Raw genomic sequence first — 12,531 nt, forward strand, 5'->3', positions numbered from 1 at the left:
TCAGGTCTCCCAGGGCCAAAGACATAAGACACTGCTGTGGATCACCTCTCCCTTTAATCTGTGCAGCTAGAGCATCTGAACCACAACAAACTAGCAAGCTCAATTTAAAGCTCAGTAGGAGTTTGTTACCTTTTTGCTTAGTGGATGGTCCTGCAAAGCTTAATACGAAAGTACAAAACCAAGTCACATTTTTCAAGGTGTTTCAGTTTATTGCTCTAAAAATACAAGGCTGCAACTACCTCTGCAAAGAACACTTTGGTTAAAAGATAACCTTAAGGAAGCAGAATGCTAGGTTGCATGACTTCGTTCAAAACAACAAAACCACATGACTATTAAAAATACTGCAGAGGGAAAGGTTCCAGATCCTAATGATTTTGGAAAAATCTAATTTATACCTAGGAAGAGAGCACAGACCAAAAAAGCCTTTGCTCTGCTGGATGTTATTGGTCAACAATGTATCAAGCTCTAGCATACAGTTCTGAGCTCCACTTTGCCAAAAGCAAAGAATTCAGCTCCTGACAGTGCCAGTTATTGCAGGAGTTAAACTGGACCCCCAGCAGATTTGCACTTAGACCTCAGCTGATGTAGAAATGACATCATTAATATTTACAGCAGTTCCTGGTTTGTGCTAGTCTACACCTGAAACTCATAAAGCACTCCTGAGTGTCAGTTACTGAAGTGCCAGCAAGAGTTTCTGAAAATAAGGGTCAAATCTGGGATTTACTCTTGGCTCAGTCACATTTCAGCTGTGACTTCAGCTTCCTCATGAGAAACTGAATTTCAGTTTGTCACTCAGAGGGAAAATCTAATGTGTAAAGTGCCCTTAACATCCTCAGAGGCAGTACTTTAGTCCAAGTACTGCTTCAGGCAATTACATGAACTAAGAGACAGAATTTGGGACTCCTGTCCGCCACCAGAGCTCATATGACCTGGTTTCATTGAGAACCACTAGGTTCAGATCTTGTGGAAGGTGGCAATGCGTTCCTCACAGGTGTTTCTGGGACCTTCCTTGCTGATAAGGCACAATGCTTTGGAATTCACCACTGTCCAGGGCATCAGCAGTGCTCTGCCACCCAGGCTTCCCCTGCACCACCAGACATGCAACAACAGCTTCTCCTCGGTTATTAAGGAAAAAAGACATAAGTTTGAGAACAAAGGTAACCATCACTACTAATGGAATAGAGTAAGCAGAAGATAAAAGGAGCCAGCATTAGGGAACACAAACACAAAACTCAAAGTAAAATACAACACCTTCTTGACCACAGTGGACCTGGTTAAGCTATTGTTAATTACAAGCTCTGGTAGCAGCTAAAAGCATTAAATTGCACCTTCAAAACTAAACCTCAAGTCTACCACTACACAGAATTTAATATTTTTATGCTGGCTGTAATTATGGGATTTATATTATATTTATAATTTTAACACACTCATTATGATGATACAACTATCTAGGCTGCCTTTGAACCAGAGAGCTCACAGAGTTCTCCATCACACCATCACCACCTTGAGCAAACTACCATTTCTTATATTGTGATATTTTACTTGACATTTTTTAGCTATTTTCATAAATTTTGATAACAGCCATGATGAATTTCAAATGAACAAAAGGATAAATGTGACCCAAATTCAAAAGAACTCTTGATAGGACAAGAAAACATCATCTGGATAAATCAAGTATTCATGATATTAGTGGTGTTTTATGGAAAAAGATGTAGAATTTATTTAAGAGCCCAGACGTAAAACACAATGTATATGCCTTTTATCCTTAACCTTTCATTGTGGAACAGACCCTAATTTCCATCTCAGTCTCTCTTTCTCCTCGCCTCTTCCAAATCTCTCTTAAAACTGAAATCTAATTTCATATGAAAATTTTACTGTCCAAACCTTAACTAACACAGCTAAGTTCAAATATTTTTGCAGAAATTTCACTAGCTCCTCTCTAAATAGCTTGGCAGACATATTAATAGGACATTAATAATTGTTCATTACTCCCTTGCAACAGCAGTAGGACACATTTAATCCTTCAAAGACTGAATGCTTTAGCCAAAAAACAAGTTAGCTCATGGAAACTTTCATGCCTGTTCACCACAGTGAAGCAGTGAAGGGCTCATTGTACTTGAAATCCAAGCAAGTACAGTAAGAAAAGGTCACAATACCTTCATGTAGCCACTTCAGTTCAGCTTTTCTCTATTATCCCTTATGCCAGTTCTTCTGTGTTTCTGCTTCAGTGCCACAGTGCCCGCAGTCATACAGTTAAATCCCAACTGGACAACAGCACACGTTCAAGTAAAACATAGCTGCTTCCCACCAACCATATCTTGTTTGTTTTGTTTATTTTTAGGGTAATGTTTGAGTAGAAACTTGATGAATATGCCAGGATGTGTTACACACCCTGGCTGGTGCTGTCTTTGCATGCATCTATGGAGACTGAGGATGGGAGCTTCAGCTTTTGACGTGTCCTGAACCCATCCAGCTTCCAGGTCAGACCCAGTTTTCATGCTCAGCGCAAGGGTCCTCTGTTTAGCAAAGTATTTGCTGCCTGGAGCTACAGAACGAAATTCTTCCTTTTTTTTTTTTTTTTTTTTTTAATTTTTATTTTCCCTCTCTCTTTCCTTTTCTTCCTTTCCCAAGTTGTTTAGTTGGGCGTCACTGATATCTATTACAGACAGGCATTAAAGTGATGGGGGAGGGTTGTGGCTGTCTGAAGCATATCCAGCTGTGCCTAGTTCTGCCTGGCAAATGGAGTTAGACATGGAATAAGAACAGAGCACTGATCTTATCCATGTGTCAAGAGAATTAAAGGACCAAAGTCAATTAGAAATTTTGAAAGATCTCAGTGCATTACAAATAAACTTCATTTTAATTGATTACCTGATCCAACATTCTGGAAGGAGGAGAGGTTACTTCTGTTTGGCATCATATTTCTCTTCTACTAGATGGTTAAAATTACACTAATTTGAGTGCACCAGATAAATTTTGACCTGCAAATAAAGTAAAAAAGGAAAAAAAAACAGCATTCTGTTAAGAAGTGTATCCTAGGAACATTTTTCAAGTGCATAATATAGAACACAATTAGCTTTTCTTCTGGTAAAATTTCCAGAGGCAACTCAAAGAGAAATATGTTAAAAGATATTTAGAAAGGACACTCCACATTTAATATGGTGACTGTGAAAAAAAAAAGTGCCAAAACCTGTCTGCAGCTAGTTTATCCTTTTAAAAGTATATATAATTACTTTTCATAACAGGCCATTATCTATGATCCTGACTCTGAACAGGCAGTTACTAGTCACCCCTCCTGAGTTTTGTCTGTAATCCTGTGGCTTCCTTAAGAAATCACTAACAAGGTTTCACTTTGCTGCTGAAGACTTTATTTGGAAAGCCCATAGCCCAAGTTCAGCCCACACAACACCAGCATCCTGCAATCATGAATAAACCTATACAAAACCAGGTATGTGATCCAAAACAAAGAAAATATGTTGGTATGCAATGATTTTTGAGTTTCCAAAGAAGCCAGACTAGGAATGCAAAGGGAAACTTGAAAGTTTATTTAAAATCAAATTTTAAAATTGATATGGCTACAAGAGAGATTTGGTTTAAAAGAAATGCCAAAATTGAATCCCAGCCACTAAAAATTAAAATTAAATCTAAATCCAAATAGAAGACCTCTAATGAGTTGCTTTATTAACAGATTTATTTATTTTTTATACACATCTGTTTTTAAAAGGTTGAGAAAAAAAAATTTAATTGCATCAAGTGACAAAATTAATGATGACCATCTGTAGGTCCTCTGGGCTTAGCTCTGGACAAGCAAATAGAAACGTGTCAGAAAAACAAGTAAAGAATGGAGACAGATGTCTGGGCTGTCTAGAGACAAGCCACCTATTTAATTAACTGCAGTCATCACAGCCCCAAGGTTGCAGGTCTGTGGTGCACAGACTTTCTGTGCCATGCTTTTTCATGTTATTCCCTTGGGAGGACAGGCCTGGGAGAAGGGAGCTGGCTGCTGATCCTTGCGGAGGGAGGCTCCTTCTCTCTGACCTCTGGTTTTTGCCTCTCCTGCTCCCCACAACCTGCTCTCCCAAGGGAGGCCAGACCTTTCCCTCTGTTCACCAGGAATCCCCCTGTGCTGGCCTCACTTTGCAGTGCTTTTTCTTTCTCTGTAGAGGTCATTTCTCAGTCCTAAGGAAAGTTTTAACCCCACTGTGCATATTCTGCCCTCACAGCAAGATGCAGGTTCCTTTAAGATCACATAATCCACTGTTCCCAAAACATGGCACTACTGTCCAAGGAACCAGAGAACAGGAAGCCCCCCAGAGCACTGCAGCTCCTGAAGGGACTCACCCAGATGTCAAGGCTTTCCAGCATAACAGGACTAAAATTCTGCAGAGCAGCTGATGGGGAAGAACCTGGACAGCAGAGAGCTTTACAACCCAATTTTCATCCTCAGAAGGTTATTTTATTGACATGAGACATTTACCATCATTTTTACCTCATTTGTCTTCCAATCCATTGACAGACCCCTTTGCTAGCTCCTTCCAGCTTGCCACAGATCCTCCAAACTCAAAGCCTGCACAGCATCCCAGGCACCCAGCTTTGCTGGAGCAGGGCTGGGGACTGCCCCTGGACCCCAAGCACAGCTGCAGCCACAGGCAGCTGACCCCAGCAAGAGGTGACAGTGGCTCTCCCACTTGTCTGCAGATCAAACACTGAAGGATCATGACACAAATCCAGTTAATACTGCCACTATGTTGACACCTTGGCATATTGCTTGTGTTATCTCTATCAAAAATACTGCACTTTGTGCCCAGAGGTCCCCAGAAAAGAACCAAAAATTTAATTTTTCAGGCCATGTTCAACTTAACACAGAAAACTAGTGACACTCAACATTTCACAGATGTCTGCAACAAAGATGTCACCGTATCATTGAACAGAAAAACAAAACAGGGAAAACTTGGAATTAGAAGACAGAGTAAAGGGTTGGTTAAAAAACCAGGAAGATTCATTGCATTTCCCGTGTCTCTGATTTATGTCCCGTGATTTATGGTAAAGACCACCAAAAACCTCATCCTTCCTATCTTGTGAGATGACAGCTACCACTTAATCAATGTGACAAACTCTCCCAGCTTTATATGCTGATTAAGGAGAGCACATCTCAAAGGGAAGGGTTTCTATGCAATTAAAAATTCAATCTTTTATTCAGTGTGGTGAATACTTGGGTTTTCTAACAACCTTTTTTAAGGTTAAATATTTATATGGTTTCATTTCATGTTTGAGAACTCATCACACATTGTAGCATTACTCACCTTAAGAGTTAGTCCTCCTGCGGGGGAAAAACAGGCTCCCAAATGGACCTTTTGTGTCACAACTTCCTCTGGTTACTCCTTCCCCTGTCCCCTGACTGGCTTGGCATCCCTGGCGGCCATCCCACTTCACCTGGAGGCCAGTCAGTCCCCTCTGCCCAGCCCTTAGCTCTGCCCCCCCACCCCTTCCCCTTGATAAGTTGCCTGCTCCATGTGGTTCGCTCTCTTTCCCATCGGGTTTCCCTTCAGCGACTGTATTACTCTGCTGGAATAAAACCTTGCAAAAGAGCCTTTCTTGCCTCTATTGCTGAGACAGTTGTGGTGAGTGTTGAGTGGAGGTTTGACTGCATTGCCTGAATGTTAACTCAGCCTGCTTTTTGACAGGAGAGGTTTGTTGGGGACAAGAGTTAGGCAGCAGCACCTACCATTCTAACACCTGTATTTTTTCATCTCCTTTCCTAGAGGATGAAAGATTGGAGAAGTCATCACTTAATAATAATTGGATTTGAAGGGGAAAAGAACTTTTTAAAAAACTTTCCACTGTGAGCAAAACCAAGAAACAATGAGTGAATTAATGAGCTAATGTAACAAACAGCTCAAAATCCACAGTATATCTGCTCTCATGAAATCATACTCTTTTAGATAAGGTTATGCAGGGCGTCCAGCAAGGCTGACTCTTGTTACAGAGCACATGCCACACTCTGCCTTGTCTGGAATGAAGCAAAATTATTTCATCTGGGATTTATAAAGTCATCTGAAGTGAATGTATACAGCATTACCAATCATGTTTCATCTCTACAGTGCCCAGGCCAAATTAAGTTTTGTTTCACTAACAACCAGAAGAAACAATGATTCACAACTCAAGCAGAGAGTCAAACAAAGGATTCCAATTTTAAGATATTATAACACTGGATGGCTTTACAGTAAGAACTCCTTTCCCTTGTGCAGTGGTTTAAGCCCAACTGGCAACTCAGACCCTGCAGCTGCTTGCTAATACCCACCCAGGATGGGGGAGAGAATCATAAAAGAGTGAAAACATGTATTAAAATAATGACAGTTTGATAGATAAAGCAAAAGTCATGTACAAAGCAAAGCAAAATAAGGAACTGAACCCCTAGGAAACCCTTCCTGTCCCAGCTTTATATGCTGATTATGATGCAATAGGATGTGGGATATCCCTTGGGCCAGCTGTCCCAGCTATGTCCCCTTTGAACTTCCCATGCCCCCTCAGCCTCCTCACTGGTGTGGCATAAGAAGGTGAACAGTCCTTGACTCAAAAGAAATACTACATAGCAACAACTGAAAACACCAGTGTGTTATCAACATTATTCTCATACTAAATCCAAAACACAATGTTGTAGCAGCTAGCAGGAAGAAATGAACTGTACCCCAGCCAAAACGAGGACACTTTATTGTAGGAGCCAAAAGCTGCAGTTCAACCAAGCCACAAGTACACTACCTGTGTACACAGCACTTCCCAGCATTTCATCCATAGATTTAGGGAAAAGTTTTCCCAGCACATAAGCTTCTCACCTATTCTTTACTTCTGCCTGGGCTACCTACCTCCCTTTAGCTGAGTCGGCTCTGGCATCCACTTTGCTCTTATGTTACCAATCAAGAGGGTTGCAGTGCCTCAGACATCATCAAGGCCCTTCTCTGACTGATAATAAACAGTTTTAAAGAAAACTCTCAAACTTGGCCATCTATCTTTTAAGGCTTTTGTGCTTTTCATTGTTTTTTCATTTTCAGTTTCTCACTGAACATTAACAGTGTCTCTCTACAGCTCTTGGCACTTCTACTATCTCTGACATTTCTATTCAGAAACTCCTACAGCAGTGTATTGCCACTCTTGGAAAACAGATGAAACCCCAACTGAAGGAGGGTGAGGACAAAAGCCCATCACTGGCACCGCCTGCACATCATTAGAGTTTCATTTGGTCTGCCACAAGATCTTCAAATGATTAGGGTCCGTTTCAACTATTCCAGTAAAAGACACATTGTTTTGGAAGCAAGAAAGCCTCTGAATTTTCACACTCTGAACAAAATTTGGTGAATGAGTGCTGATGGCTTCAGCATCTGGAGATTTCATTTTCCCACAGTATAGCACGCCTACGTGCATAAACAGACTGTTCCAACACCAGGCTCATTTACTTTTTCCCTGTGTAATCTGAGGACAATGTACTTACTCCTGATTAAATCAAACTTGGTTTTATTCCTGATTTACTCTGCTTATTTACAAACAAAAGTCTTGATAGGCTCATTGGCAAAGTATAACTCACTGGAATCTACTGTTTACCTCTGAAACACTTATGTGGAAATCCACCTTTCCCCAAGCCCACTGTCATACTAAAACAATATATTCACAGAAAGGCACCTGCATAATTTGGTGGAGATTCTGTACCTATGAATGGACACATCTTTATGAGACATGCAAAGTCATCTCTGCCAAAAACTGGACAACTCAGCAAGGCTGTGATCTAAAGGTTGCCCTAAACATCCTTCTTCATTTCCTCCTCCTCCTACCCCACAACATAATACACCTAACTTCTTGCCAGCATAGTCCTGAAATCTGTTCAGTCCCTGTCTTTTCAAGATATAAATCCTGCAACACATAGGTCTTTGCATGCAAGTGAGCATAAGGCCTACTTACAGGCAGATTGTTTTAGTTCCTAAAACTCACAGCTTGGCACCTTCAGCAACACTAAGTACATTAAAAATCAAATATCTGTGAATCATATTTGACTAAGTCACTCCCTTGCAACCCTGCAGGTTTCCGATGTGGAAAAGGGAGTGGCAGAGGAAGTCGCTCTTATGGCTTACCTCTTTCTCTGAGAAATTATCATGTTGATACTGGAGAAGAAGAAGAAATAAAATAGTGCAACAGAAAACACCCTGAGTAACATTATCCCACTCATAAAGCACATATATTTTACTGTAACAACCCACATGACTACTTCAAAAATTGCACTTAAATATGACATTTTTAATTACCCTGTCTTATTGTTATAACATGATTCTCTCCTATTTGATACAGATTTATGTTGCAGGCATTGCCCATCAATTGCACTTTCCAATAGATGGACATAATCATTTTAATCAGGTCACGACAGCTGACAATTTTAAATATGCATCAAAAATGAAAACATTCATTTCCATGTAAACATTATGGCTGGGTGACTACAAACTGAGGATAGAGCCACTGACATATGAGACACAAATAAAAATGCTGGGGAAAATGCTGAAGCTTTCTAACTTTTGTGCCATAACATAGCTACTCTTACCTGAAACTGTCAAAGCACAGATTGCAATGAATCTAAACTAATTCCCGTGCATTTGGTAAGACAAGATATTAGACCACCTACTCAAACAGCATTACTTTAGTAGACATCACTGCCCCTCCTTACCTTAGAGTCACACTAATCACCATTTCATCTGGAGTAGCTCACTGAGATAAGTTAAAGGAAGAAGGAGGGTTAATCCTTTTCTGCTGGAACAAAAGCCCAGACAGGTAGAAACATACTAGAAGAGATTTCTGTTAAAACTGAACTCCTTTCATCGTGCAGAAAGACGGGGTTGACAGAGGACAAGCCAAACTCCAGCCATACTCATCTTTTCTATTTTGGTACTACTTTTCTGGTAGTTAAGTTCCAGAGTCAGTTATCTGACCCAATGACTGTATCATCTCATGACAGTAGTGACAAGCTCCCTGGTATCATTCTGATGCTATTTCATTAACTCCTTTGCTATTGAAAAGTTGAGTATGCTCAAAAGATTTGCAAACTGAAACTTTAAAGTTTCACACAGAGATGGCAAATTGAAAGCTCTGCTGGTGGGCTGTGACTGCTTACTGTGCAGACTAAGAAAACCCAAACCAAACAACATAGCTGGTGTACAAATAAATACATTTAAATACTCTAGACCAATATTTCTCATTTCTGAAGCTCAATAAATCAGACTTTCTTCATCTAAAATTTCAGGAAGGGTATTGAGTGCAAAACAATTATGTATCCAAATTCATATCATGGAGGAGCAGAATTTCTGTCTGTACAAGAGCAGAAACACCTTAAAGAGAAGTTTCTCTGTTCCCACCCTACTTGACATGACAAACTTGCCCCTAGGGCACCCCTGACAAATACAATGAGAACAGGTAGGTAAGGCCCAGAAAATCTAAGCAGATAGAAGAACTAATCAAAACAGCTTCATCCACTCTTATTCTTTTTTCTTCTTGCATGTCCTTACCATTTTTCTCCCATCTATTGCATTTTCTCCCCATCTATTGCATTTTCCCACTCTCAGGCAACCTTTGCCCGTGATCTGCTTTCCTCTCTGCTGATTTCTTTCACTGCCACTTTGTGCCTGTCACTTCCTTCCGTTAATCAGTTCTCTCTAGTGCCCACTTACTCTGACAGCTTCTGTCTCTCCTGTTTTGCTTGTCCTTTTCTCCTCAATTTGTCTCCTTCCTGGGATGTTTGCCCCATATTTCCAAATGTCCCCTCTAGCTCTTTAATGCCTCTTCATTTCCCAGCAGTCTCAGGGCAGCAAGCATGCCCCCAGACTAAATGCTTCTCATCACACATGCTTGGCAAACCCCACCATGGCAGTGACAGCTTGAATGGCACCCACTGTGGCTGCTGTGCTCCCAAGCCATGGGTCTGCCTGTGCCAACACAGGGCAGCATTTACCAGCAGGTCCCAGAACTGTGTTCCCTCAGGTGAGGCACAGAGGTGCTACACCTGCAGTTACACTATTTACTATATAATAAAGGAAGTTAAATGAAGTGGTTCACTTAAAAACTGACTCCACCTGCACAAGACCCAAGCAAGAAAAAAACCCCTCAATCTTGGTCATATTTACACAGTTCACTCTACACTGTAGTCTCTGGAGGACCTTCTTTCTACAGGGGAAAAATCCCCTTGGATTTCTGTGGCATCTTGGATGTGCTCCACCAGTCTAAAACAAATCCTAAATGAACAACACCTGCTCAAAACACCCAGAACATAATTTTATAGCTGCTTGTTTAATTCAGTGGGAAACACTGTTTGCCTTGCTGGCAGTTATTACACACCAGATTTAACCATTCATTTTAACAAATTAAAATAGAAATAATACACAGTGAACATAGCATTAATCTCTTCATTAACAATCACCAGCACTTGCCCATACCTACTTTGATTAATTCAGCTTTTTTCTGGATCTTCAAGCGGAAAAGACAAAAAAGATCTTCCCATTTAAACATCTTCCGTCCTTCTTATCCAACTCCAGCCTCAAGATGGATCGGCTACCTTTACCTCACCCAATCTCCACTTCCTATCTAAACCCAAAATACTTTAAATTTTTCATGATGGGCTTTGTTGCTTCTCAACAATAGTCAAATGATGCCTTTGACTACTTCCATGGATATGGTTGATAATTGTATCTGATAAGCATAGACAGTAACTGATATGGAAAAAAAATGGCCACTCTTCCTGCCCTGGCTGATGGCAAAGATTTCCATTTCCTCAGTAAAAAGAGACACACTAATGAGTTGATTTAGCATTTGTCAAAATGGAAGCAGAATAAATTACTGGTGTGTTAAAGGAACTGTGTAAAATGAACTATATAGGAAGGGTAGGATGTCACTACTTGACAGCCCTAAAAGTATCTCTTTTTCTGTAACCCGCTTAGTTCAGACTCACCCTCCCCATGACAGCAAAGGTAGCTCACTGAGATAAGTTAACCCTCCTTCTTCCTTTAACTTATCTCAGTGAGCTCTCCCATCTTCTCATCACTTAATCTCCTTTCTTTACTACACTGCTTCCTTCTGCTGTGGGAAAGCAAGCCCATCCTCACCCTTTGCAATTCCATTCTATCATGCCTTACTTCCTTCCATCTCTGATCCTTTCCCATGTTAATAACTTATTTTTGAGGACATTATCCACAAGAATATGGAGAATGCAAAAACTAGAAAGTTCACTAAACATGAAAATCTGCAAAAAAGGTTGCTCTGGTGTCCCTCTTCCTCCAAAAAAGAGTGAAGGTGTGGCACAAAAATGCAATATTCTCCATGTTCTGACTGGCAACATGTTCACCCAGATGCCCTGAAGATGCAGACACAGAGGATTCGGGCACGTGAAGAGTCAAGGCACAGAGATAAGATGACAGGTTGACAAGATAAGCATTTGGGGGAAAAAGGAACTGGTGACAAAAGCCAGGTGTGTGAGATCAAGAAAGCACTCAGTGGCAGGAACAGAAAGCCATCTCTTGAGTCTTTATGTAAGCGCAGATAGTCTATTTACAGTTCTGGACATGGGTAAATTCCTCAGGCAGCTTTGGGGCAGGAGAGGGAGAGGGAACCGTAGTTTTCAGCCCTCTGCTCCCTCTGATCGTGGGCAGATATCTTCCCAAGAAAAGCTCTGATCTCCAAGCTGAACTCACCACCGAGCGCGGGACTCCGGGCGCCCCCGAATCCCACCCGGCTGCTGACAGGGCTACACGAGGGGGAACTTAGGAGCTCTGAATCTATCAGGGGAGATGGAGCCCAAACCCCCGATTTCCGTCCGCAAGCCGATCCGCCGTAACACCGAGTTCCTGTCGCTAAACTCCAGCGATGCCGAGAGGGCATCCATCGGCGGCTCAGCCATCCCCGCCGGGAACGGGAACCCATCCCCGCCGGCACGGCAGCCCTCGCACAGCCGCAGGAGCCTTTATAAGCCACCAGCCGAACAAAGGATCGCGGACAAAGAGCCTTGTCCCACGTCTTCCCCTCCACCAGGTAGATAATTTACGATGGAAAGCCAAACCAAGCAGAGCCAAGCCCCGCCGTTCCTCCCTTGCTTCCTCGGACCTCGGACGGATGTCCCCGGCGCTCCCGGAACAGAGGCTTTGTTCGCCAGCGGTGAAGCGGCAGAACCGGGGGAAACACCCGGACAAAGAGGGAGAAGCCTCTGGCGACGAAAGGGATAGGGAGGAAGGGAGCCCCGTCTCTATCAGCTGCGGGGTCCCTGCAGAGCCGGGCGGCAAGGGGGGACTCCACCGCCCTCACCCGTCAGACGTGCGAAGGGACGGGAGGCGGGGGAGTGGATGGGGATGATGGTGGCACAAACTCCCTTAAAAGTAGCCCAAAAAACGGAGACGGCTGCAAGCAGCTGAGCCGGCGTCAGCCCAGGCTCTGCGTATCCGAGAGGGACCCTCTCCCTATCCCCGCGGGGCCCCGCCGCCTCTTTCCATCCTGGCGGCCTGAGAGGGCGTCACC

The 12,531-nt window shown here is 42.4% G+C and overlaps 1 protein-coding gene across 7 annotated transcripts in view; it reads right to left on the bottom strand.

Annotated features, from left to right (window-relative positions):
- The window catches only part of PHLDB2 (pleckstrin homology like domain family B member 2), a 63,136-nt gene extending 51,224 nt beyond the window's left edge, over window positions 1–11,912 (bottom strand). For 2 of the 7 annotated variants that reach the window (XM_054518622.1, XM_036381853.2), the window contains exons 1-2: window positions 10,464–11,910; window positions 2,872–2,981 (exon numbers count right to left, since the gene is read on the bottom strand). In XM_054518622.1, the coding sequence (XP_054374597.1) occupies window positions 2,872–2,920 (49 nt within the window). In that variant the 5' untranslated portion in view covers window positions 2,921–2,981; window positions 10,464–11,910. Of the gene's footprint in view, window positions 1–2,871; window positions 2,982–10,463 lie in introns of all 7 variants that reach the window. The other 5 variants (XM_036381845.2, XM_054518621.1, XM_036381862.2 and 2 more) reach the window with 5 other exon arrangements.
- Between the last annotated feature and the right edge of the window lie 619 nt (window positions 11,913–12,531).

The sequence above is a fragment of the Molothrus ater genome, chromosome 2 (assembly GCF_012460135.2).
Source record: "Molothrus ater isolate BHLD 08-10-18 breed brown headed cowbird chromosome 2, BPBGC_Mater_1.1, whole genome shotgun sequence".
NCBI lineage: Eukaryota > Metazoa > Chordata > Aves > Passeriformes > Icteridae > Molothrus > Molothrus ater.